Below are 26,540 nucleotides of genomic sequence, written 5' to 3'. Positions count from 1 at the left end.
CATCTGTCTGTCCAGCTCTCCCTCCCGCCCCGCCACCCCATGTCCGCCTCCCGACGGCGCCTATCCCACGTGGGGACAGAAGGAAGTGAGCACACAGCACACCCACTGTTGGACTGGTTGCTATTTCTCCCGTCCCACAGGGCCCGACCTGGCCTGGGGTGGGGTGGGGGGCTCTGGGGACAGGACATGCAGGGCGGAAGGGGGGGGGCAGGATTTTCCTGTGTTTTATCCATTTGCGAGTTGGTCACCAATAGAGAGAAATGGGACTCTGAGGGCTAACAGGAGAGGGCGGCCTGGCTCTGGGCCCCAGCCAGGCCCCAGGAGTCCTGTCCCCTCTGGGAAGTGGAGGGAGAGAGCTCTAGAAACCAATGGAGAAACAGAGAAGGGGGCAGGGGCTCATGTCAGCAAACACGGCTACATCACGTGACACGCCAGCGACACAGAAACACACGCCAACGCACACGGCTGCACAGCGGGCAGGGGTGGTTAGGGGAAAGGGAGCCAGGGCCACCCATCTTGTCCTCTGCGGGGCGGGCTGGGGGGCAGGGTGAATGCATAGAACACGTCATGTGTACACGCTCAGGGCGTGGCAAGAGCGTGCGTCGACCCACGGGTACATGGGATGGACACGCAGTGTGCTTCGTGAGGGGCAGGAACAGAGAGGAGGGGGAAGAGGAGCACTGGGTCCTGGCCAGGCCCGGGACCACCCGCAGGGCACACGTGGGGCACACCTGGGCTCAATGGTTGTAGGCGCCTGGGCAGGTGGCACACGTTTGTCCGAGAACATGCAAAAGACACCAGCCCCCAGACAACACGCCAGGACGCACACAGACAGCAGCCAACAAGCAGGCACATCATAGGATGTGGGGGACGCATAGAAAGCCAGGGCACAGCAGACCCTTAGAGATCCCCTGGTCCACCTGAGGCCCAGAGATGGGCAGCTGTGGGCCCAATGCCACTCCAGGCAGCGGGAGCGGTACCCCAGCCATGCTGCAACCCTTCTCCTGTGGCCCCAAGGCCGTGGGACATCCGGAAACACCTGGGCTGAATGGGGGTCCTGTCCGGGCGGCCGGAAGAGGGGACTAGGGGCTGGGGCCTGCTCTGACGTCTCCCAAGCAGCCCGAGATGGGAGCAGGAGGGCCGCGGCCAGACTTGGGGCAGACTTCCTGTCCTGCAGAGGGGCGTTCTGGGAAGGGACAGGCAGGCCCCCAGCTCAGGACAGCCCACCTGGGGTTACGCACGTGGCCACACTGACACACACACAGGACAAGGGAGAGCTCGGCTGTCTGAGCTCGGGTAGAGATGGAGGGATATTGTGTTCTGGGAGGTCACATCTGTATGGCCACATGCACACACAATGCACACACACAATGCACACACATGTACGCTTCACATGACCTGGGACCCTGGGGTCCGCACACACACACCGAGTCCCTCGCTTGTGCACACATAAGCCCCATGCCAGGGCATGACACATTTGCGTACTTGTGTGTTCACCTTTCATGCTCCTGGGCCATGGAGCGGGGACCTCTAACACTGTCCTTTCTCCCACGCACCACCTACCTGCCACCAAACCCACAAATTGTGCCTGTGCTGGCTACACAACAGGGGAGGCGCTAGCCCCTTCCTCACACTGGAAACCCAGACCTGTGTACCCCTCAGTCACACCCTGGTGTGGGGAGCAGCCTGAGGGTTCAGCAGGAGAGGTGTCGGGGATGGGTCTCAGGACCCAGCCCACCCTGAGTGGCCACTGCCACACTGGCCACTCCAGTACGTCTGAAATAAACAGTTCCCCAAACCCGAGTTCCCTGAGGCAGAGCCCAGAGCATCCGATGGGGCAGTGGGGGACACAGTCCTCTCCCAGGTCTGAGGGGGGTGTGTGAGGAAGGGGTCGTGTCCTGATCTTTGATCTGTGCAGGGAAGTCCTTGGCATCTTGCCTCATCAGTAACATTCCTACAAGTAGCCCTTTCCTTCCAGGAGGCATTCGTGTGATCCCCGCACCCATGCCAGCATGCATGGTTTGTGCCTGGTATGGCCCCTGCCTGGGGCCACCTCAGCCTTGCCACGTGTGAGCACACTAAGAGGTACCAGCTTCCAGGGGCTCGGGGCTATGCTGGGCAGAAACATGGAGGACAATGAGGTTTTAGGTGTGAGCATGCAGAGCCCTGAGGCCGGGCAGGCAGGAAGCTCTGGCTGCACAATGATGTAGCCACGTGTGTGGCCACACCGGCACTGGGCAGCACCTCTGGGGAGAGGGGCAGGGCAAGGACAACTGGAGAGACAAACACGGATGGGGCCACGTCCTTAGAAGTGTGTGTGCATGCACGCATGTGTGTGTGTGTGTGTGTGTGTGTGTGTGTAATACGCAGGGCAGAAACACACCATGTAGGTCAGGCAGGGCAGAAACACATCATGTAGGCCAGGTGTGGTGGCTCAGGCCTGTAATGCCAGCACTTAGGGAGGCCAAGGTGGGCAGATCACCTGAGGTCAGGAGTTCGAGACCAGCCTGGCCAACATGTCAAACCCTTATCTCTACTAAAATTCAAAAATTAGCCGGACGTGGTGGCAGGCGCCTGTAATCCCAGCTACTTGGGAGGCTGAGGCATGAGAATCGCTTGAGTCAGGGAGGCACAGGTTGCAGTGAGCTGAGATCGCGCCACTGCACTCCAGCCTGGGTGACAGAGCAAGCCTCCGTCTCAAAAAAAAAAAAGTAAAAAGCACACCATGTAGAGAGCCCCTAACACACACACATGCACACACACACACACATGCACACACACACATGCCACACACACACATGCCACACACACAGCTGCATTCTAGGTAGCAAGAAATACACATTTCTGTGCCCTCCCAAAACAGGTGTCCAGTCCACAGTGTGGAGGGCTCTATCTGAGAAGACCTATCAACACTTCAGGCACATCCTGGGGACACACACACACACACACCCACACACACCATGCACACCCTTCTGGGACACGTCGCAGCCCCTGGGGTAACAAAGACATGGGGTGTCTGCCATGGCCTGTGTGTACCTGGGCCTCCCTGGATCCTCTGAGAATGTGAGTGTGAGTCCACACACACCACCTGCCTGGTTTGTAGCAGACACAAAGGGCTTGGTTATCAGTGGCTTTGTTGCTGTTGCATTAGGTTCACTCAAACACAAAATTCCACGTACACAAATGGTGTGTCCACAGATCTGTGGTCTCACGCACGCACACACACCGTTCACAGAGGACAGAGAGGGCGTGATGGGCTGCTGTGTTACACTCGGCTGCAGTCTACACAGCAGCCCCAGTGAAGGGGGAAGCTCAGATCACGCACACACACCCAAGGTGGGGGGGGGGTGCTCTGGTGCATCACACACATCACACGCACACGCACGCTGGGGTGTCCACACGTCTCGAGCATGTGCCGGCGGCATGCATGTTGGTGTGCATGTGTAATCACGCCTGCTGCGATCTACGTGCGGGGGCGGGGGGGGGGGGTCCATGGCCCGGTGAGGTCCAGGGACACCAGGGTCTGCCGTGGGGGTGGAGGAGGGGTGGGGCTGCCTGGGTCTGTTTTGGGGGTGAGCCTGGAGCAGGGGATGGAGTGAAAGGGGTGGGGGGGTATTGCTCCCAATGTGGTGGGGGAAGGGTCTGGGAGAGAGAAGGGTGGGGGGCCTACAAGCCCAGCGTCCCCCCAATGGATGACGCCAAGACCACCCCCAGCACCACACAGCAAATGATGATCATGATTTTCTTCTGCAGCAGAAAGAGGAGTGAGACAGGGAGACAGTGAGAGAGACCGACACATGGACAGATGCAGGGACAGACGGGGCAGAGGGTGGCAGGGGGAAAAGGGGAGAGAAAACAGAAACAGGAAGAGGTCAGAGCCAGAGATAAGGCCTCCCGCCCGCTGCCATCACTCACCTCAGCCCGGGCTCAGCCTTGGGCTCCCCCGCCTACCCCCAGGCTGCCTGCCCCGCTCACCCTCCGGGCCTTGCTCTGATATTTCACTGCTTTCTTGGTGTCAGACACAGCTCGCTCCACATAGTCCACAGAATGTTCCACGTTGTACTCGATGCGGTCAATCATCTCTCCCTGCAGACAGAGGAGACATGCACAGGGAGGGATGGGGGCTGGGCTGGAAGAGGGGACCTCAGGCCCAGGGAGGCTCCCAGGGTGGCATGGGTGGTAGAGCCAGTACCTGGCTCTCTACAAGCATGGCCATGTCCACAAACATATCGTGCAGCTCGCGGATGCTGGTCTCCAGCTTGATGATCTCATTGTGCCTCGTCTCAATCTCATTCAGCGCCTGCTTCGTCATCTGTGAGTCCATTTTGATCTAGGGCGACGAGGGAGAGAGCTACGATCACCCTTCCCCGCCACGAGCGCCTCCACCACAGTGGAGTGGCCAGGGTCAAATCCAGTGTCATTTACTAGCTGAAACCTTAGGCACATTATTTACCTGCTCTTGGCCTCAGTTTCCCCACCTAGAAAATGTGGATCATAACACTGCCCACCTCACAGGGTGGTTGTGAAGACTGAGTTAATATGTGCACATCGGTCAGGCACGATGGCTCACGCCTGTAATCCCAGCACTTTGGGAGGTGGGTAGATCACCTGAGGTCAGGAGTTTGAGACCAGCCTGGCCAACATGGCGAAACCTCATCTCTACTAAAAATATAAAAATTAGCCTGGTGTGGTGGTGGGCACCTGTAATCACAGCTACTTGGGAGGCTGAGGCAGGAGAATTGCTTGAACCCGGGAGGGCAGAGGTTGCAGTGAGCCGAGATCACGCCACTGCACTCCAGCCTGGACAACAAGAGTGAAATTCCATTTCAAAAAAAAAAAAAGAGTCACGGCCGCGCATGGTAGGTGGCTCACGCCTGTAATCCCAGCACTTTGGGAGGCTGCGGGGGGCGGATCATGAGGTCACTAGATCAAGACTATCCTGGCTAACGTGGTGAAACCCTGTCTCTACTAAAAATACAAAAAATTAGCCAGGCGTGGTGGTGGGCGCCTGTAGTCCCAGCAACTTGGGAGGCCGAGGCAGGAGAATGGCGTGAACCCAGGAGGCGGAGGTTCAATGAGCCGAGATGGCACCACTGCACTCCAGCCTGAGCCACAGAGTGAGACTCCGTCTCAAAAAAAAAAAAAAAAAAAAGAGTCAGTAGGGAGAGGCCTATAACCCCAGCACTTTGGGAGGCCAAGGCAGGAGGATCATTTGAGCCCAGAAGTTTGAGGCCAGCCTGGGCAACATAGTGAGACTTTGTTTCCATAAAAAAAAAAAAAAAAAAAGGAAATTAGCTGGGCATGGTGGCGCCTGTGGTCCCAGCTACTCAGGAGACTGAGGCAGGAGGATTGCCTGACCCCAGGAGGTCGAGGCTGCAGTGAGCTATGACTGCTTCACTTCACTCCAACATGGGCCACAGAGTGAGACCATGCCAAAAAAAAAAAACTGCCAGTGGGGAAGAGACTGCAATCCACAGTCAGATATGCCTCCTCTCCAGAAACATCCAGCCTCAGCCAGGTGACTCACTTCCCAAATTACTCACTGTTCTTACCACATTGAGCCACTCCTCTGCTCTACAGCCTGCCATGACTCCCCACTACCCAAGTCTCCACACCTTCCCTTCAGCAGTCAAGGCCCAGACTCCCTCTCCCCTCATCTCCTGCTCATCCTATGACCATTCTATAAGCCAAAATCATCCAATGGCTGTTTGGACAGTGTTCAGTCTCCCTGTCTTTTTTTTTTTTTTTTTTTTTTTGGTTTTTGTTCTTTGTTGAGACAAGTTCTTGCTCTGTCGCCTAGGCTGGAGTGCAGTGGTGCTATCATAGCTCACTGCAGCCTTGACCTCCTGTACTCAGGCAATCCTTCCACCTCAGCCTCCCGAGTAGCTACAGGCACAGGCCACTATGCCTGGCTAATTAAAGCAGGTTTCACCACAGAACTGATTTGCCTACATTAAAAGAAATTTTTTTTAAATCAAAAAAACTTTTTTTTTGTAGAGATGGGGTCTCACTTTGTTGCCCAGGCTGGTCTGTGAACTCCTGGGCTCAAGCCATCCATCCGCTTTGGCCTCCCAAAATGCTGGGATTACAGGTGTGAGCCATCGCACCGGGCTGCTCAATGCGTTTTCAACAAAGATCAGTTCTCCAAATAACAGTGAGCTGAAGACAGTCATAGCACATCCTTTAAACCTGGTCTAGAACCCTTAACCAGAGTCATTTTGCCACTAGAAACAGAAATAGAGACAGGAGTGGGCAGGCCGGGGCAAAAGTCCACTGAGAGAAACAAGAACTAGGTTCGGGGAAAGCCCATCCTTTCTTTCTTTTTTTTTTTTTTTTTTAAGAGACAGAGTGTCGGTCTGTTGCCCAGGCCGGAGTGCAGTGGCAAGATATCGGCTCACTGCAACCTCTGCCTCCCAGGTTCAAGTGATCCTCCTGCCTCAGCCCCCTACTAGCTGGGATCACAAGCACATGCCACTGTGCCTGGCTAATTTTTTTTTAATTTAATTTTATTATTATTATACTTTAAGTTCTAGGGTACATGTGCACAACGTGCAGGTTTGTTACATATGTATACTTGTGCCATGTTGGTGTGCTGCACCCATTAACTCGTCATTTAGCATTAGGTATATCTCCTAATGCTATCCCTCCCCCATCCCTCCACCCCACAACAGTTCCCAGAGTGTAATGTTCCCCTTCCTGTGTCCGTGTGTTCTCATTGTTCAATTCCCACCTATGAGTGAGAACATGCGGTGTTTGGTTTTTTGTCCTTGCGATAGTTTACTGAGAATGATGGTTTCCAGTTTCATCCATGTCCCTACAAAGGACATGAACTCATCATTTTTTATGGCTGCATAGTATTCCATGGTGTATATGTGCCACATTTTCTTAATTCAGTCTATCGTTGTTGGACATTTGGGTTGGTTCCAAGTCTTTGCTATTGTGAATAGTGCCACAATAAATATACGTGTGCATGTGTCTTTATAGCAGCATGATTTATAATCCTTTGGGTATATACCGAGTAATGGGATGGCTGGGTCAAATGGTATTTCTAGTTCTAGATCCCTGAGGAATCGCCACACTGACTTCCACAATGGTTGAACTAGTTTACAGTCCCACCAACAGTGTAAAAGTGTTCCTATTTCTCCACATCCTCTCCAGATTTTTGTATTTTTAATAGAGACAGAGTTTCGCCATGTTGGCCAGGCTGGTCTCGAACTCCTGACCTCAGGTGATCTACCTGCCTTGGCCTCCCAAAATGCTGGGATTACAGGCGTGAGCCACTGGGCCCGACCAGCTCATCCTTTCACATGTAAAAGGACAAGGGCAGCACAGGGGGCAAAACCTAAGCAAAACTAAAACTTGTTTAAAAAAAAAAATTCAAAATGTAGGCAAATTAGGCTGGGTTCGGAGGTTCACGTCTGTAATCCCAGCACTTTGGGAGGCTGAGACAGGCAGATTGCTTGAGCCCAGGAGTTTGAGACCAGCCTGGGCAATAGAGGAAGACCCCCCATCTCTACAAAAAAAAGTTTTTTTTAGGCCGAGTGGTGGGCGCCTGTAATACCAGCCACTTGGGAGGCTGGGGCAGGAGAATCGCTTGAACACAGGAGGCAGAGGTTGCAGTGAGCTGAAATCTCGCCACTGTACTCCAGCATAGGTGACAAGAGCAAAACTCCATCTTGAAGAAAAAAAAAAAGAAAAAAAAGTTTTTTTTTAATTAAAAAAATAATTTCTTTTAATGTAGGCAAATCAGTTCTCTGGTGAAACGACTTGCTTCAGTAGCAGAGTATGTCGTGTATCCTAGGACTCAAGAATTCTGACTCTGAAACTAGACAGGATTCAACTCCTGGCCCTCCCCCTCGCTCTGAGATCTTGCCAAGTGATTTCATCTCTCTGGGCCAGTTTTCCTCATCTGTGAAATGGGGTTTCCTCGAAGGGGATGTGTGAGTATTAAATGAGTTGGTGGGTGAATGTGAAGATGGAAAGTGCTTAGAACAGTGCCTGGCACACGAACGACTCCGTCATCTGATGGGGGTGCCTTCCTGCTCCGCTCCCTTGGAATTCCCCAGTTCCCGGCTCAGGCTTCCCGCTGCTCATTTTTCCAGGGTGGACTTAGGACCTTAGTTCAACCTGAACTTACGGAGGGGAGGCAAAAATTTTCCAAAAACAGAGCCCGCCCCACCCGCGGCTCACGTCATCTGTGAAGATGGCCAGCTTCCCGCTCTCCAGCATGTCTTCCAGTTCTTCGTTGGTGGTGGTCCTTCCAGCTGCGGGAAGAAAGGACTCCCTGCTCAGGGGCTGGGCCAGCCTGGGGGCCTGAGGTGGGGTGATGGGGCGGGGACCCGGGGCCCACCCTCCCAGGCCGCCTTAAGCCAGGGGCCCCCTCCAGAGAGGAAATGCCTGGAAGGGGGCTTGGGCAGCCTCGAAGAGTTTGGGGTCCTGGGGTGGGGGGCACACGCACTGATCTCCAGTTGCCGTTGGATCCGGTCCTTGCAGCGGTCCCGGTACTTGGACTGGGTCGCATTATATTCGGTCATTACCTCCACGAACTTCCGGGACAGTGTGGAGTGCTACGGTGGGGGTGGGAGGACAGACGGATCAGGGAGGGAGTCAGAGATCAGGGAGGGAGTCAGGGAGCAGAGACCAAGGCAGGTGAGGAGGCAGTGCATGGGCGGAATAAGGAGGACGCGCTGAATTAGTTTACGGTCCCTTCTTCAGCTTGGGCCGCGATCCCAAACCCTGACAAGTTCATGGTTCCCTACCCGCCCGGTACCCCCGCCTTAGGCCAACACCAGCTAGAGACACTGCTACAGCGCTGAGATGCGGCTCGACCCCGCCCTCCCCGAGAGCCCCGCCCCAGGGCCCCGCCCGCCTCTAGCCTCGCCCCCAGAGCCCTGCCCCAGCCCTCTCTGACCACGCCCCCGCCGGTGCTTGGCCCTGGCCCGCCAGCCTCCAGCCTGGGCTCCTCCCGAGCCGGGTCCTGGCCCGGCCCCCACTGGGCTGCGGCCTCCTACCTGAGTCTTGCGGATGCGCAGGTCCGCGGAAGAACGGTTCAGCCCCTCCTCCTGTTCAATGCTTTGCTCGATCGCTGCGGGAGAGAGGGCGCAGCGATGGGCGGGAGACCCGGGGCGCATGGGGCGGGGGTCCGGGGCGTACCAATGGTCAACACCCCGCGGCAGCACCAGGCCCGGGGAGAAACGTCATCCCCAGGGCGAGTGCGCGCAGCGGTGCCCCAGGGTGGTGTTAGGAGCCAGCAGATAAACAGACGAACAGCCGTTTGAGGGGGTTCCGAAGGCCGGCAGGAAGGGATACTGAGGGTCAGAGGGTCACCAGACAGAAGGGGGCTATTTGTTCTAGTGGCAGAACCGGGTCTTGGAAAGTCCCATCAGTGGTAACTCCTGTCCAACTCCATGAGGGGTGCCGGCCCAGCCCGCCTGAAGGGGCCATGTATGTGGGGTGCTCCCTACTTCCTACAGCCTCTGGACAGGGGGCAAGGACGCAGCCTGCGTTTTTTCTGATGGAAGGCAGTCACCTCCAGGTGGATCAGGTTCTAGTGGCCCCTCTTTCCCTGGGGAATTCAAGGGCAAACGCATGGATATTCCAAGGGAGAAAGCAGCCCTCTCCCTGCCCTGCAAGGTGATCCTGGATCCGGGAATTCCCACTTCTGAAGGATGTTCTGGAAAAGGGCACAGATTAACTGAGATTCCTGCTTCTGGATCAGGCACTCCTGACACTATCATTCCGATTTTCTAAAAAAGAGATCGTGGTAAAATCTACCTAGGTGAGATCAGAAAGTGCAGCAGGGATGAATCACCGGCCCTCTCAGACCTCACCGGCCTCCAAGTCGTTCCTAAGAGCCTCACTCTTCCGTTCTGTTGGCAGTGGGGGAGGTACGGGGGCCGGAAGGCACCCCAAGGCTCCCCCGATTGAGTGACAGCTCTGGCTCAGCAACACACCGCCCAGGGATATTGGAATCGGCTGGCCCAGATTGGGGCCCGACTGTCAGCCTTGGGGCTGGGGCCAAGTCCGGAGGGAGGGGTCTCTTACAGGATCTCATTGACTTTTTACAACATTCCTGGGAGTTCAGTGATATCAGCTCATGTTTTAGACTAGAAACTCAGTTTCCAATGGGCAAAACCACTCACTCAAGGTCACACCCAAAGCCTGAGCTCATGCCACCAGCTGGAAGAGGATGAAGAGAATCCTCTCTCCTTTCCTGGAGGTCTGAAAGGTCAGCTTCTCTAAACCACGGCCACTTTTCCAGCTTCTTTCTTGGTCTATTCCTGAACCCCTCATCCACAGAGCCCTCCTCAGGGTCTTACAGAGAGTGGTCAAGGTCAAGGCTTGATGGACTTAGAGAAACCATTGAGCCCAGGGGATTTTATTTTATTTTTTTTTTTTGAGACGGAGTCTTGCTCTGTGCCCCAGGCTGGAGTGCAGTGGCGCGATCTCGGCTCACTGCAAGCTCCGCCTCCCGGGTTCACGCCATTCTCCTGCCTCAGCCTCCCCAGTAGCTGGGACTACAGGCGCCCGCCAACACACCCGGCTAATTTTTTGTATTTTTAGTAGAGACGGGGTTTCACTGTGTTAGCCAGGATGGTCTCGATCTCCTGACCTCGTGATCCGCCCGCCTCGGCCTCCCAAAGTGCTGGGATTACAGGCTTGAGCCACCGCGCCCGGCCTGAGCCCAGGGGATTTTAAACTGCCGGCAGGAACCTTGTTTCTGAGAAGGAATTTCAGGGGCTGTTGCAGAGAATGAAGAGCAGTCAGGCAGGTAGGTGCTCCCAGCTCCAGTTCAGCTAGAACAACCTGACTTTTATGTTTTATATATTGGGATTCTTTGTATGACTCTGGAAAAAAATATATTTTGATGCCCTCCACCCCCCACCCCCAAAACAAGCTGATTTTAAAATTGCTTTCATTTGTCTTACTGTACTGATAAGGAAGCTGAGAGTAGGGAACTTGTCTAGGGTGAGCTGATGGTGGAGGTTGGACTCTGTCTGCCTGGATTTGCACTTAACGTGCTCCCAGATTCAGACAGTTTCCATCCAGCAGACTCTCCTGAGTACAAAGGGCTTGTTTTTACAAATCCACATCAGAGGCTCACATATGGCCTCCCCTCGAGTCCAGAGGGCATGGAGTTACTACCCTTCTCTCTCTGGGCCAAGGTCAGTGTTCTCTGGGCCAGGTAGCTGGTATAGCTCCTGTTCCCCAAAGCCTAGCAATGTGCCTCGGACATTGGAGGTACTCAGCATACATTTTCTGATACTGACTTACCAGGAGCATGCAAAACAGCAAGCCGGTAACACTGCTATTTCCCTGGTATGAGCAGACAAGGAGGTTCCCAACCCACGGTGCTTTGGGGGAAGGTGGTTATTACCAGCACCCAAGTCCTTAAATTAGAGTGAATAAACGAACATTTGGCAAGTCCCTCTTGAAAGCTCGCCAGCCCCTGATGTCAGCCACACAAGTCCAATCTGTCCTGAGCCAAGGATACCGATTCAGAGGCATTTGCTGGACCCACCCACTGGGTGCTCTGTGCCATGCCGGGGGCCTGCTCAGGAGAGATGAGGACTTAATGAAATCGAAGCCACTCGGAAGATCACCTTTTTCTGGTGAACCTTCATGCTGGTGGAACCAGCAGGGCTCAGATGCAATTTAGACAAACACTCTCCTCTCCCTCATTTCCTATCATATCTCTTTCTCCAAAGAATTGGAGCAAGGGGGAAAGCTGGGGTTTTGTGCTTTCTCACTGTTTAATAATCTGGCTCCTGGAACTTTGTAGAAATTCGTTAGAGAAAGGCCTGTTTTGCTCAATGCATGGCAAAGTTCTTTTTTTTTTGAGAAGGAGTCTTGCTCTGTCACCCAGGCTGGAATGCAGTGGCGCGATCTCGGCTCACTGTAACCTCTGCCTCCCGGGTTCAAGTGATTCCCCTGCCTCAGCCTCCCAAGTGGCTGGGATTACAGGCGCCCACCACCACGCCCGGATAATTTTTGTATTTTTAGTACAGATGGGGTTTCACCATTTTGGCCAGGATTTGGTTAGGATTTTGAACTCCTAACCTCAGGTGATCCACCCACCTTGGCCTCCCAAAGTGCTGGGATTATAGGCGTGAGCTACCACGCCCAGCCCCTTTTTTTTTTTTTTTTTTTTTTTTTTGAGACCGGGTCTCTATCTGTAACCCAGGCTGGAGTGCAGCGGCATGATCTTGGCTCACTGCAGCCTCGACCCCCTGGGCTCAAGCGATTCTTGTGCCTCAGCCTCCCGAGTAGTTGGAACAGAGGCACGTACTATCATGCCCAGCTAATTTTTTTTTTTTTTTTGAAACGGAGTCTCTCTCTGTCACCCAGACTGTAGTGCAGTGGCGCGATCTCAGCTCACTGTAACCTCCACCTCCCGGGTTCAAGCAATTCTCTCCCTCAGCCTCCTGAGTAGCTGGGATTACAGGCGCCCGCCACCACACCCAGCTAATTTTTGTGCTTTTAGTAGAGATGGGGCTTCACCATCTTGGCCAGGCTGGTCTTGAACTCCGGACCTCGTGATTCACCCGCCTCGGCCTCCCAAACTGGCCCAGCTAATTTTTGTATTTTTCACAGAGACAGAGTTTCGCCATGTTGCCCAGGCTGGTGTTGAACTCCTGGGGATCGAGCAATTGGCCCCACCTTGGCCTCCCAAAGGCCTGAGCCACACTCTCCACCCACAGTTCTTTTCCTCCCTGGTTGAGGGGTTGTACTCCTCACCTTTCAATTTGGACCGAACCTTGTTGGCCGTCTTCTTGATGTCTGCAGTGAGGTCCTCCAGCTCCTGTTTGGTCTCTGAGGGGAGGGTGAGGGCAAGTGAGATGTCTGGGTGGGAACCCCAGACCCCTTCTCCTCCCACCCCACAGTCACCTGCAGCCACACTCACTCTCATCTGGGTTGGGGGCGGCCAGGATGGCGCTATGCTGTTTTTTCACCTGCTCCACATCCTCCGACAGTTTCTCAATGCAGCCCCGGATCTCTTCCACCTGGAGCAGAAAATCGGCTATACCCAGCCAAGCTGTCAGGCCAAACAACGGGTTCCAGGGGAACCAGCCAGGGTTCAGGGGGATGGACCAGCCCCAGAACGGCTGATAAAAGGCCAGGGAGGGTGCAGGAGCAGGGAAGTGGGAGACAGGGAAAAGGAAGTTGTTGGTGGCTAGGGGCTGGGCGCTGGGGCTGGGGCTGGGTGCCAGGGCTGGGGCTGGGTGGTGGGACTAGGGGCTGGGGCTGGGGCTGGGGCTGGGGCTGGGGCTGGGGCTGGGGCTGGGGGCTGGGGCTGGGCAGTGGGACTAGGGGCTGGGGCTGGGGCTGGGTGCTGGGGCTGGGGCGGGGGCTGGGGCTGGGCGGTGGGACTAGGGGCTGGGCGGGTGGGACTAGGGGCTGGGGCTGGGGCTGGGGCTGGGGCTGGGGCTGGGGCTGGGGCTGGGCAGTGGGACTAGGGGCTGGGGGCTGGGGCTGGGGGCTGGGGTGCTGGGACTGGAGGCCTTGGAGGCCCATTACCTGTTCAAAGAACTCATCCATGAAGTGGTCCCGATCCACGTGGACCACCTCCTCTTCATCATCACTGTCTTTCGCCTGGGGGCAAGGAAGGCTGAGTCCGTGAGTAGGCCCTACCTGGGTCCCCAAGGCTGGCTCTCTGGCTCTCCCACCCTCTCCCTGCCATGCACACACAGGTGCTCCCAGCTCTAGGCTCAGAGAAGGGGTCCTGGGAGGGGTCCCATGCAGGGGAGATGGCAAAGACACTAAAAGTGTTTGTCAGCCCAAAGGATTCCTTACAAGGAATTGGCAAAAGACCCCCTCTCAGGGCGGATGTGGCCTTGGGGGCGCAGAGTCAGCCTTGACCAGCCAATAGGGATGATTTCAATATTTCAACAACCGGCTCAACGTCAGGCTTGCAGTAACCGACCCTGGGCTCCGTGAAGGGTCCTGGACTGGAGAACCGGGAGCCTGGATCTCCCTACTGTCCCTGCTCTCCTGCCCGGATCTCACTTCATTCCTTCTCTTCCTCTCCTGCCCCACCCGACCAGACATGTACCCTGTGCAAGGTCACTTCACTGCCAGCGGCAGGCACCAAGTTGAGCAAGCAGTGAGGGCTGGATAAGAGACATGGGCAGCACCCCGACCTCCCTCGCGCCCCGTGCCCCCCTCTTCCCGCCCACTCTCCCTCCCCTCCCAGCCGGCTCTCCCTCGCAGTGGATTCACTTGCTTTCATCCAGCCCCTTCCAACTTCACACCCACCTACTCTTGCTGGCTTGGATTTCCCAGTTGCAACCTGCAGCTGCTCAACCCTCCACCCGCAGGGCTCAGAGACACAAAGGGATTTACCCACCCACAGCACCACTGCCACCGACAGACAGACTCGCGACACAGACAGAAGAGCTGACACCCAAGGCACACAGGAATAGGCCACCCCCCTCCCCCGGACACCCACACAGAGATGCACTGATGCTGGCGTTCACCCGCACTCAGACTCACAGCTGAGCCGCACTGACATGTGTGGACACACTGGCGTTCAGCTGCACCCCTGAGGACATTTGGGAGGGCTCACTGGGCTTGTTCTTCCAGCTTCTCGGAGCCTCATGTCTGCACACACGCTCAGAGCTGGACAGGAGAGGCTGTAGGGGAGGCGCCCCGTGCTACACACACCTGAGTCCTTCTCTGCTTGGGACAGAGTTCTGATGGCAAAATCTGAGCCCATCAAGCTTAATGACATCTGGAGCCCTGATCAGCCCCAGTGGAAATGTATACAGAGTTCATCCTGATTTCCAAAAAGAACCCAGCCAGAGCTCAGACAGAATCCAACCCCTGGAGCCTGGGTGAAATCAAGACAGGATCCAAACAGCATCCACCTGGGGGTGTAGTCAGTTGGAATCCAAAAAGAAGAGCTTGCCATCGTCCCAGCGGCACGCAGACAGGGCCTAACAGAAACCAGACAGGCTCAGACTGAACTAGGCAAGGCTCACACAGATCCCAGACAGCTCAGATTGAACCTAGACAGGGCCAGATGGGACCTAGGTGCAGTCCACACAGCCAAAACTCAGGATCAGCAGTGCTCCACAGCCCCGGGAAAAGCCCGCACAGCCCGGGGGGCCTCCAGCTCCACGCTCCTGAACCCACTCCAGCCTCCCTGCTAAGCCCAGCCCAAATGGAACTCCAGGGAGTCTTCACACAGACGCTGAGCCCACACTGTGTCGGAAAATGTGTTCAGCACTTGTGTTGAATTTCCAGACAATCCCAACCATCCACCTGGAAAGGGGGTTTCCTCCGTCTTGGCTCACAGCTGCCCCCAGAAAGTGGGGCGGCACAGGTGGCATAAGTTGGGGACGCTGAGAGGCTCTGGGATGCTGGGCTCACCTCTGAGGACCCATCGGCCTACCATGATGCTCTTCACTTTCTCTGTCCTCAAAACCCAGCTGTGCTACAAGGCCTCCTTCCCCTAGAGCCAAAAGCCTTCCTCTGCTGTTTCTCTCCCTTCAACCACTCACTCAGCCGCCAGCCTTACGCAGGTCATGCGGCCTCTCCGTGGCCCGGGTGCCTGAAGACTTTCCCGTTCTGTGTCTCTCCCTTCCCCATGCTAACGTTAGGAAGTCTTTCCTAAAATCTAATTTCAATCTCTCCTGTTGTTCTCGGAGCCACCTCCCTTAGGTTCATCTCTGGAGCACCCTGGGCTACTTATTTGTTTGCCCTCAAGAGAGGAAGAAAGATAGAAGGCCTAAGTGTGGTTTATTTGGTATAATAAATACAAAGAGAGCTGGGAGCTAATAATCCTCTACAATTTACAAACACCTTTACATCCATAATCCGTTTTGATCCTTAGCACCACCAGCCCTGCGAGAAAAGCTGCATAAACATCATCGTCCTCATTTCACAGATGAAGGAACAGGAAGCCAGAGGGGAAAAAGGAGAGTGACTTGCCCAAGGGCACCCAGCCCCACAAAGACCCCTGTTAGGCTCCAGACTGGGCTACCTCCCCTGCTGACTTTCCGCTCCCAGTTACTTTCTCTCTCAGTGAGCGCCTGCTAAGTCCCAATCTGGGGAAGGCTCTGTGTCCGGACAACCTAGCAAAATAAGAGCACTTGATGGTATTTTTTGCATAAGTCTTACATTCTAGTTATCCCATTTAATCTTCATTAGGACTCTGTAAGGACCATTGGCCAACATAATTATAATTATGCAAATATTTAGATGGCGTTATACAATGTGCCGGGCACTGTTGTATGTGCTCCACACATATCTATCCATTTCACTCTTAAACAGTCCCCTCGGAGGTATTATAGCCCCTTTTATAGATGGGGAAACTGAGGCATAGAGCTAAATAACTCAGGCCAGTTGTAGTGGCTCACGCCTGTAATCCCAGCACTTTGGGAGGCTCTGGTGGGAGGATCACCTGAACCCAGGAGTTCAAGACCAGCCTAGGCAACATAGCAAGACCATGTCTCTACAAAAAATACAAAAATTAGCTGAGCATGGTGGTGCGCACCTGTAGTCCCAGCTACTTGGGAGGCTGAGGTAGGAGGATCCCTGGAGCTCAGGAGGTTAAGAGACTGCAGTAAGCTGTGATTGTGCCACTGCACTCCAGCCTGGGTGACAGAGCAAGACCATGTCTCTTAAAAAAAAAAACAAAAAAAACTTGCCCCAGGTCAGCTGTTAGAAGACCATTTGGCTCTACCCCTGAGCCTAGTCTCTGCATTTGTTGAATGGTAACAATGCCTACCCCCGGCCGATCCCATGTTACAGACAAGGAAACAGGTTCAGAGAGGTTGCCTGACCTGCCTAAAGCTTCACAGCAAATGAGGCCAGAGGTAGGACCTGAACCCAGGACTGTCTGGCACTAAGTGTCAGGCTCTCTCCCTTCTGTCCTGCTGACAGATGGCAGTCCCTCCTGGTCCTAAAAAGCCCACTCTGCCATGTCCTCAGGACTGCTGAACTGCAGCCAGGACGGAAAATCAGTAGGAGGGGCCCAGGGCTGCAGGAAGAGCTTGGACAGGAGGCCAGGCCTCCCAGCCTCCGTCTATCTTGCTGTGTGACCCCAGGCAAACTTCAGCTCCTCCCTGGGCCCCAGTTCCCTTGTCACTGAAATGAGCAGGCTGGTGCAAGTGCCCACCCTGCTCTGAGGGGCCCTCCGTGCTCTGAGTGATGCATATTTAGTAATGAGCACAGCATCCATTTCTGGAAGAAGTTAGGCCAGCCAAAAAGAAAGCAGGCTGTGGGCAAACCAGACTACCTAGGAAAAGATGATCAAATGTGCCCCAGTCTGCTTTATGGTGGCTTCAGGTTACAGGTGAACGATTCAAGCCTCAGTTTCCTCATGTGCAAATCGAGGAGGATAAAAATTCACATACATGTAACATATATGTGCTGATTACCACGAGTTGGGTCCTATTACAAGTGCTTTGCATTTCTTTTTTTCTTTTTCCTTCTTTTTTTTTTTTGAGAGATGGGATCTCACTATATTGCCCAGGCTGGTCTCGAACTCCTGGGCTCAAGAGATCCTCACTCCTTGGCCTCCCAAAGCACTGGGATGACAAGTGTGAGCCACCGCACCCAGCCTGCATTTCTTGTTTAATCATCACGACCACTCCATGAGGTCATATTCTTATTCTCATTGGACAGATGAGGAGGTGGAGGCGCAGAGAGATTGGGTAACTTGCCCAGGATCACACAGCTGATGGGATGACTCAAACTGAGGCACGCTGCTCTGCAGCACACAGCTCCTTGAGCACTTGAGGGGGATTGAATGAGAGAATGCAGTGCTCCTGAGCCCCTTCCAGAAGCACCTGGGGACTGCCCACATCAGATCCAAGCCTCCAGCTGCAGCCTGACCTCCTCATGGGCCCCCTAAGTCCAAGTCTTCCACAGCGGAGCCACCACGGGCCTTGTGTGTATGTCGATGTGGAGCGATGGCAAGGACAGATACAGAAACGGAAGGAGGAGAGTGACAGTGAGAGCCAGCAAGTCAGTGACCAGAGAGACAGATGGTGAGACGGTGACAAAAACACAGAGGCGGCAAGAGACTGGAATTGGGTGACAGAAAAGTCAGAGAGAGAGAGTGTGCGTGTGTGTACGTGTGTGTGTGTAAACACATGAGTGCCCCAGCACTGACACACACAGGCTGCCCATGCTCCTCAGGGGTGCAAGCATCATTGTTTGATCGGAGGCAGCAGCCTCCCCCTGTGCCCCTTCCCCCACCCTCTGCTTCAGTCCATCTGTCTCCCTGGCTGGGCCTCTCCTTGCTCCCTCCCCCTGAGCAGCCTGGCCCTCTCACCCTGACCTCTCTCCTCCATCTTTCCTGCCTTACCCCCTGCCCCTTTCTCATCCTCCCTCTGCCTCATAGAGTCATTCATTCATCTAACAGATGTGTCTGATTTATGCCAGGTGCTCTTCTGGGTGCTGCTGGCGATGTGGTGGTGAAGAAGACAGGTGAGAAGAGCCTGCCTCCAGGGAGCTGGCATTCCAGTCGGGGAGGCAGACAATGGGAGGTGAACAAGACCATTTCAGATTGTGCTGAATAGCAGGAGGGAGATAAGCAGAAAGATGGGATCAAGAGACTCGGGGATTGGGGGGGATTGGGGAAGGATTTCTACAGGACGGTCAGCAGGGCTTTTCTGGGGAGGTGACATCTGAGCTAGGTCCTGAAGGAGCCAACTGTGCCACAATGCTGGGGAAACAGAATTCAGGGCAGAGGGAACAGCATGCTGAGCAGAGGGAACAGCATGCGTGAAGGTCCTTGGACAGGGGTAAACTTGTGTGTTTGGATAGCAGAAAGAAGCCCAGTGCCAGCCGAGCACAGTGGCTCATGCCTGGAATACCAGCACTTTGGGAGGGCGAGGTGGGAGGATCATTTGAGGCCAGGAGTTCAAGACCAGTCTGGTCAACATAGACCCCATCTCTACAAAAGTAAAAAGAATTAGCCAGAGGCCGGGCGCGGTGGCTCAAGCCTGTAATCCCAGCACTTTGGGAGGCCGAGGCGGGCGGATCACGAGGTCAGGAGATCGAGACCATCCTGGCTAACAGGGTGAAACCCCGTCTCTACTAAAAATACAAAAAAAATTAGCCGGGCGTGTTGGCGGGCGCCTGTAGTCCCAGCTACTCGGGAGGCTGAGGCAGGAGAATGGCGTGAACCCCGGGAGGCGGAGCTTGCAGTGAGCCGAGATCGCGCCACTGCACTCCAGCCTGGGGGACAGAGCAAGACTCCGTCTCAAAAAAAAAAAAAAAAAAAAAAGAATTAGCCAGGCATGGTGGTGCGCATCTGTAATCCCAGCTACTCGAGAGGCTGAGGCAGGAGGATCCCTGGAGACCAGGAGGTCAAGGCTGCAGTGAGCTATGATTGCACCGCTGCACTCCAGCCTGGGTGACAGAAGAAGACCATGTTTCTAAAAACATTTTTAAAAATATAAATAAAGGCAGCCCAGAGCAGCCGGAGGATATGGATCCATCACCCAGGGTTCGCTGGTCTCTGCCCCCTGTGATTTCAGGGCTGCGTTTCTAAAGCACCTGCTGTGCCTGCCTCATACCTGAGGGCCTTCGGGGCTCAGGGCGGTCCCTCAGCAGCCTTCATCCTGTCCAGCCTCAGATTCAGGCTCCTGCACTGCAGGCCCCACCTTCCTCCCAGGTTGTCTCCGAACTTCTCCCACCTGACTCCACAGCTGCCTCTCAGACCTCAGCCCTCCCTGTGCCCCTCCTGTCTTCTCCCATAACCCACCTTCCTCTCCACCTCACTCGCTCTGCTCTTTCCTCTTGAGCACCACTCTGGCTTCACTCCTTAGACCCTGGGACACCTATTTAGCTGATTAACTCCTCATCACAGCCTCCACAACCAGCCTAGCACCAACCAAGGTTGCCTGGTAAACTGGACGCAGAAAACCCTGGTTCAAGCCCACCTCGACCATTAAGAGCTATCTGACCTTGGACAAGTCAGGTTTTTTTACCCCCTCTGGCCCTCAATGTACTCCAAAATAAAATAGGGGCCATGTCCTGCCCATCGCAGGGGGCTTGTGTGGTGTTGAAGAGAAATAAACAAGCCATCTGCTGGGTAACAGACACACAGCACTGTTGGGCGCTAGGCCCCCTCCTAGGCACTTGATGCATATTAACTACTTCCAATCCTCAGGATAACCCTGTGAAACAGGTACTCTTACTTCTCCCAATTCATACAAGAAGAAATTGAGGACCAGAGAGGTTAAGCAACTTGCCCAAGGTCTCACAGAAAGTAGCAAAATTAGAATTTGAACCCAGACAGTCTGGCTCCTGAAACCACTGTGTGACAAACGGACTTGAGAACCCCTTGGGAATGCCAAGGTACTGTTGGAAAGACAATCAGTCCCCTGGGCTAATGTCCCCTCCCACACCGCCCCTGCCTCATCCTTCCCAGTGTCTCAGAGACCCTGTTTCCAGGTCCCCCACACCCGGCCGGGTGTCTCCTGCATCCCAGCCTCCTTGCTTTCAACTGTAGCAGGGAGACCCTTACACTACCCGAATCTATCAGCTTTTCCCACCCCGCCCGCCCCCTCTTGAATCTCCAGTTTCCCTGAGCTGTGACTAATACCAAAGCCACCACATCCACTCAGCCCCTTCACCCTTCCACACCACCTCTGGCAGCCACAGCCAACAGGATTCCTTACCTCTGAGCAGGGGCCCCTGACTCATTCATGAGGCCTCCCCCTCCCCTGCCTCCCCCTTATCCCGCTTAGCCTTTTCCCTCCCTATTTCTTGAATTATACCCCAATTCCACACCACCTGATCCCAACCCACTTCCATTTCCCTGGGTTTTGGAGTCATGGAATAGTCCTGGTAGCAGGGGAGATGGGTTCAAGTCCGGATCCCTCACCTGCTAGCTGTGTGACCCTTGGCAAGTTATTCAACCACTCCGGGCCTCAGTTTCCCCAACTCTAAAATGAAAGAGCCTCTCCGTCCACTTGCCAGGAGGCCAGTGGGGCTCTAATGAGATCACGGATGAAAGCCTGCTCTGCAAACTGCACCGTGAGGAGGGGAGTTGACAGCACCGATGCTGAAGCCGGCCTGCCTGGGTTTGAATCCTGCCTTTACCAGCTGTGTGACTTTGGTCTAATTACTTAACCTCTCTGAGCTCAGTGTCCTTATCTATAAAATGAGATAACATATATCTGTATATCTAAAAAGATATTTATATATCTATGAAATGAGATAACCAGTCTCATAGGATTGCTGTGAGGATCAAAATGAGTGAATATGCATAAAACACTTCAAACAATGTTTATTATTACTGTCATTTTCCTCATGCCTGAGTGTATATTCAGTAAAAATGTAATAAAGAAACCTTCAAAATTGCCTCCCTCAGCCACCAGCTCCTCCTTGCTTCCCATTTGGCAACCTGTCTGTCCCCAGAGACAGCAGTCACTTGCCTCCAAACACATTCTCCTCGTCTGTCTGTAACCTGGGTCCCCAACCCCAAATCCAGGAGACAGCTCTTCACCCCCAATGCTGAAACTTCTGTTTCAAAGGCCAGAAAACCAGAGACCTGTGTCAACCTGGCAGACAGGAAACCCAGATTGCAGTCTGCCCCCTACCCACTTGCTTGGTGACCTTGGGCAAGTCCCTTCCCACGCCTGAATCTCAGTTTCCTCATCTGTCAAGTGGGGTAATAACCCCTGGGGTAACAACCCACCAGTTCCCTGTAAAGGCTCAGTGCATTGGGCAGCTCAGCCAGGGCCGGTACTCTTATTAACATAACACCACCAGCCCAGCACAATGCGGACTGTCAGCGCTGCCTCCTCGGGGCCCCAGGTCATTTCTCCAAATGCCCCAGCGTCCTCCCTGCCCCTGAAACCATTCTTATCGAGCCCCATTCCCCAGTTCCTCCAGGTAGCAGCCTCCACTGCAGTCCTTCCCCGTCCCCCCAAAACCAGGGACTGCCTGGCCAGACTCCTGGAGCCAGGCCTCTTCAGGCCTGCAGACCTGGGGCCTGCATCAGCCCTTGACTGCCTGGGGTGCCCCAGGTCCCCCCAGCAGAGCGCGGCCCGTGTTCCATGGCCCTCTCCTCTGCATCCCCATCTCCCACCTCTGGGTCACGCCGTCTCAGGCCCTGGCCCTCTGGCTCTCTCCGGAGGCCACCTCTTCCCTCCCTGTCTCGGAGAGATGCCTCCTCCCTACGGGGAGTGACACGCGCGTGTGCACACACACACACACACACTTCATTCACTGCCAGGTGCTGGCATCTCAGTCCCAACCTGTGTCCTTCCCTGTAGCATCCCCTGAATCTGGGTCCTGCTAGACTCTCAGCCTGGCCCAGTCACCGCCCCCATGCTTCTCTTTGGCAAACCTGCCCAGGGGATGACAGTCCCCTCTGGTCTCTCCTGACATCCACTCTCTCCCATCCCCAGACCAGACCCCGGGGCCCTCCTGGGAATGCGGGGTGTTCGAGGCCCCTGAGACCTCTCCTGCCCCCTTGTGTCTTAATGGCCTCCAACCCCTTCCAGCCACTGTCCCCAAAATGCAGGTTCACTGGAGAGACATCAGGCGCCTGAAGATACTGGGGTGCCCTGGCTACCAACCTCCGATCTCATCCTTCGTCCCCACGTCCCAGCGCCTCCCCCACTCCATCCCCACACGTTCCCCCAATACTGGGGTCCCGCCCCCCCATTCTCCCCACCCCCAAGCTCACACTCCGCAGCTCCTGAGTCCGATCCTTCATCCTGCGACGGCTCCTCCTCCTCGTCCTCCTGCCTCTGCTGCTGCTCCGGGTCTCCCGCCTCTGTGCCGGAGGCCGGGGTCTGGGGGCGCCGGGGGCGGGGGGGGCGCCGCGGCCGCTGCGGGGGCCTGCGGGCGGGGGCGGGGCCGGGGGCGGCTGGCCGAGGGCCGGGCAGGGGCAGGGGCCTGGACCGGGCTCGGCTCTGCCGGGCTGCGGTGGCGATGCGGCTGCGGCACAGGGTAGGATGGAGGGATGCGGGAGCCGAGCGCGGGGAGGGGGGCGGAGGGAGGTGAGGAGGAAGCGAGGGCGGGGGGAGCGGGAGCGCGCAGGGAGCAGGGGGCATGCGCAGCGCCCCGGCCGGGGGCGCCTGGGGGTTGTAGTCACGGGCTTGGGGGACACCCGAGGAGGGGGCGGGAGAGGCCTGGAGGCTGGTGGGGGTGGGCAGAGCCCGAGGAGCAGGGAGAGATGCGGAGAGCCAAGCGGAGATGCTAGGGTGGCCCGGGGGGTGGGGTGGCCCGGCGGAAAGAGGGGGTGAGGGAATGAATTCAGGGAATAACCTGGGAGCCGGGATGTGGATCCCTTTCCAGGAGACACAGATCGCGGCTGTGTTTTGTGTCTGGTGTCTGCGTGAGGCTGCGCGCGACCACCTCTGGGTGTGAGCCCGTGTGTGTTCCTGCAGGAGGCTCTTTGGACACTAGAAATAGAAAGACTGACCCTCTGTGTGGTTTTTACGATGCAGGGAAGTAGCCAGGTGCTTGCTGAGAAGGACACGGGGCTTGTGTTGCACAGCCTGGGCCTCTCCCGCTGCGGTGGGTCTCGGAGCTCTGCTTGTCTGCCTCCAGGGACAGGGTGCTCACTACCTTCCAGGACCTCCTGGCCCATCTGCAGATGGCTCTGACTGTTGAACATGAAATTTGTCCTTAGTGGGAGGGGAAATCAAGTGCCCCTGAGGGTCTGAGTGACCTTCTTTTCTGATGTCCACCTCTCCTCTCCCCATCCTTACACCACACCAGCTCCTCCCACCCCCTGCAATGGGGCGCCGGTCTCCAATGGGACAGGTCTTGACTCTCAATCGATCCTCCTGCCTCAGCCTCCTAAAGTGCTGGGATTACATGCCTGGGCTACTGCACCCGGCATTCTCTTGCCAGGTACCCAGTGACCTCCTTGGTGCCAAATCTGTGTCTGATAAACCCTCATCCCACACCGCCAGTCGGGCCTTACCATCCCTGACCTCTCAGCAGCATGTGACCCTGATAAGCCCCTCTTCCTGAAACCCTCCTGTCCGTGGTGCTCCGCCCGCCTACCCCCTAACCTGACCTGTGAGTGTTGTCTCCCAGCCTCCTTCCAGGTCCTTCCCTTTTCCCACAGCCCTTCAACCTCAGGGTTCCCTGGGCTCCATCCATTCTCTTCTCTTTTTTTTTTTTTTTGAGTTAGGGTCTCACTCTGTTGCCCAGGCTAGAGTGCAGTGGTGCAATCTCGGCTCACTGCAGCCTCAACCTCCCAGGCTCAAGTGATTCTCCCACCTCAGCCTCCTGAGTAGCTGGGACTACAGGCACGTGCCACCACACCTGGCTAATTTTATTTTTTGTAGAGACAGGGTCTCACTATGTTGTCCAGGCTGGTCTTGAACTCCTAGGGTCAAGCGATCCTCCCACCTCAGCCTCCCAAAGTGCTGAGATTACAGGCCTGGGCCACCACACCTGGCATTCTCTTCCTTCTTTACCTGCATCTTTCTGCACCTCCGTGTCTGCAGTGCCCATATCTGTACCTGCGAGCCAGATCCTCCCCCCATAAGACAGCCCCTACTATATGCCTAAGCTCTGAGCTGGGCACCAAGAAGACAGAGATTGAAGATGCCCCCAGAGCCATGAGTAGATCCATGACTACAGTGGGCATGGCTAGCGCTGACGTGGGGACCTCAAGGAGGTGGCTGTATCCTCCCCAAAGTGCTCCTTCCTGTGTTCTCCCTCAGAGATGGCATCATCTCCATCCACCCAGCCACTCAAAGCACAGAAATCTGTCCTTGCCTCCCTGCCATTATAATGCCATCACGTTCTGGGCATCCAATGTGTTGCATTCACTATGCTGGTAGCTCCCAGAAACCTCCCAACTTCACAGTAGCCACTGCTAAGATCCCAAGTGTATAGACCAGGACACTGAGGCTTTGAATGGTCACATAACATATCCAAGTTCACAAGGTTAATAAAGGGCAGGGCTGGGGTCTTGTTTACTTTTTTTTTTTTTTTCCAGAGACAGGGTCTCACTCTGTTCCCCAGGCTGGAGTGCAGTGGTGCAATCACACCTCATAGCAGCCTTGACCTCCTGGGCTCGAGCGATCCTCCCATCTCAGCCTCCTGAGTACCTGGGACTACAGGTGTACACCACTGTGTCCAGCTAATTTTCTTTTTCCTTCTTTCTTTCTTTTCTTTTCTTTCTTTCTTTCTTTCTTTCTTTCTTTCTTTCTTTCTTTCTTTCTTTTTCTTTCTCTCTCTCTCTCTTTCTTTCCTTCTTTCTTTCTTTTTTTGAGAGAGAGTCTCGCTCTGTCACCCAGGCTGGAGTGCAATGGCGCGATCTTGGCTCACTGCAATCTCCGCCTCCCGGGTTCAAGTGATTCTCCTGTCTCAACCTCCCAAGTAGCTGTGATTACAGGTGCCCGCCACCGTGCCTGGCTAATTTTTGTATTTTTAGTAGAGACAGGGTTTCACCATGTTGGCCAGGCTGGTCTGGAACTCCTGACCTCAGGTGATCCACCTGCCTTGGCTTCCCAAAGTGCTGGGATTGCAGGTGTGAGCTACTGTACCTGGCCCTAATTTAACTTTTTTTCTTTTTTTTTTTTTTTTTTTTGGCAGAGATGAGGCTGGCCTCAGCCTCCTGGGCTCTCACCTTGGCTTCCCAAGTGCTGGTATTATAGGCATAAGCCACTGTGTCTGACCTTGTTTGTATCTTTTGATTGCAAAGCCCATTCTTCTTCTTCCTCCTTCTCCTTCTCCTTCTCCTTCTCCTTCTCCTTCTCCTTCTCCTTCTCCTTCTCCTTCTCCTTCTCCTTCTCCTTCTCCTTCTTCTTCTTCAAGAGATGGGGTCTTACTCTGTTGCCCAGCCTGGACTCAAACTCCCGGGCTCAATCAGTCTTCCTACCTCACCCTCCTGAGTGGCTGGGACTACAGGGGCACACCACTGCACCCGGCTCACAGCCCATTCTTGTAAAAGCATGCTCTTATAGCTCCTCTCTCAACTGTGACACCCAGAGCTGTCTCCAGGCCCTCTCCTGTTCCCACCACCTCAGGTCAGTCTAGGCCCTCACTGTCTTTCACCTGGGCCATCAGCACGACCTTCTCTCTTTGGTCTTCCCACTTGAACGAAGCCCCTTTCCTTTTACATAATGTCTTCCTCCTCAGTCCTTAATGTGATTGCCCCTAAAACAAATGTGACCTGCCAGGCGCAGTGGCTCATGCCTGTAATCCCAGCACTTTGGGAGGCTGAGGCAGGCGGATCACCTGAGGTCGGGAGTTTGAGACCAGCCTGATCAACGTGGAGAAACCCTGTCTCTACTAAAAATATAAAATTAGCCGGGCATAATGGCACATGTCTGTAATCCCAGGTACTAGGGAGGCTGAGGCAGGAGAATTGCTTGAACCTGGGAGGCAGAGGTTGCAGTAAGCCGAGATCACGCCATTACACTCCAGCCTGGGCAATAAGAGCGAAACTCCAGCTCAAAAATACATAAAAATAAAAAATAAAAATATAAAAATTAGCCGGGTGTGGTAGCATGTGCCTGTAATCCCAGCTACTCTGGGGGCTGAGGCAACCAGTATGGTTGAACCTGGGAGGCTGAGGTTGGAGTGAGCCAAGATCGTGC

The 26,540-nt window shown here is 55.0% G+C and overlaps 1 protein-coding gene across 1 annotated transcript; it reads right to left on the bottom strand.

Annotated features, from left to right (window-relative positions):
• Positions 1 to 101: 101 nt before the first annotated feature.
• STX1B (syntaxin 1B) lies at positions 102 to 22,967 on the bottom strand. The gene is made up of 10 exons (XM_030798191.1): positions 22,658 to 22,967; positions 13,519 to 13,593; positions 12,905 to 13,004; positions 12,739 to 12,813; positions 9,012 to 9,085; positions 8,459 to 8,567; positions 8,191 to 8,264; positions 4,193 to 4,330; positions 3,976 to 4,086; positions 102 to 3,747 (listed from the first exon to the last, which is right to left on the bottom strand). The coding sequence occupies exons 1-10, from the start codon at positions 22,685 to 22,687 to the stop codon at positions 3,667 to 3,669; spliced, it is 867 nt and encodes a 288-aa protein (XP_030654051.1). The 5' UTR covers positions 22,688 to 22,967; the 3' UTR covers positions 102 to 3,666.
• Between the last annotated feature and the right edge of the window lie 3,573 nt (positions 22,968 to 26,540).

This window comes from Nomascus leucogenys, chromosome 2, assembly GCF_006542625.1.
Source record: "Nomascus leucogenys isolate Asia chromosome 2, Asia_NLE_v1, whole genome shotgun sequence".
Lineage (NCBI taxonomy): Eukaryota > Metazoa > Chordata > Mammalia > Primates > Hylobatidae > Nomascus > Nomascus leucogenys.
The sequence above is the reverse complement of the archived record's forward strand: the minus strand, read 5'-3'. Positions and strand labels throughout refer to the sequence as shown.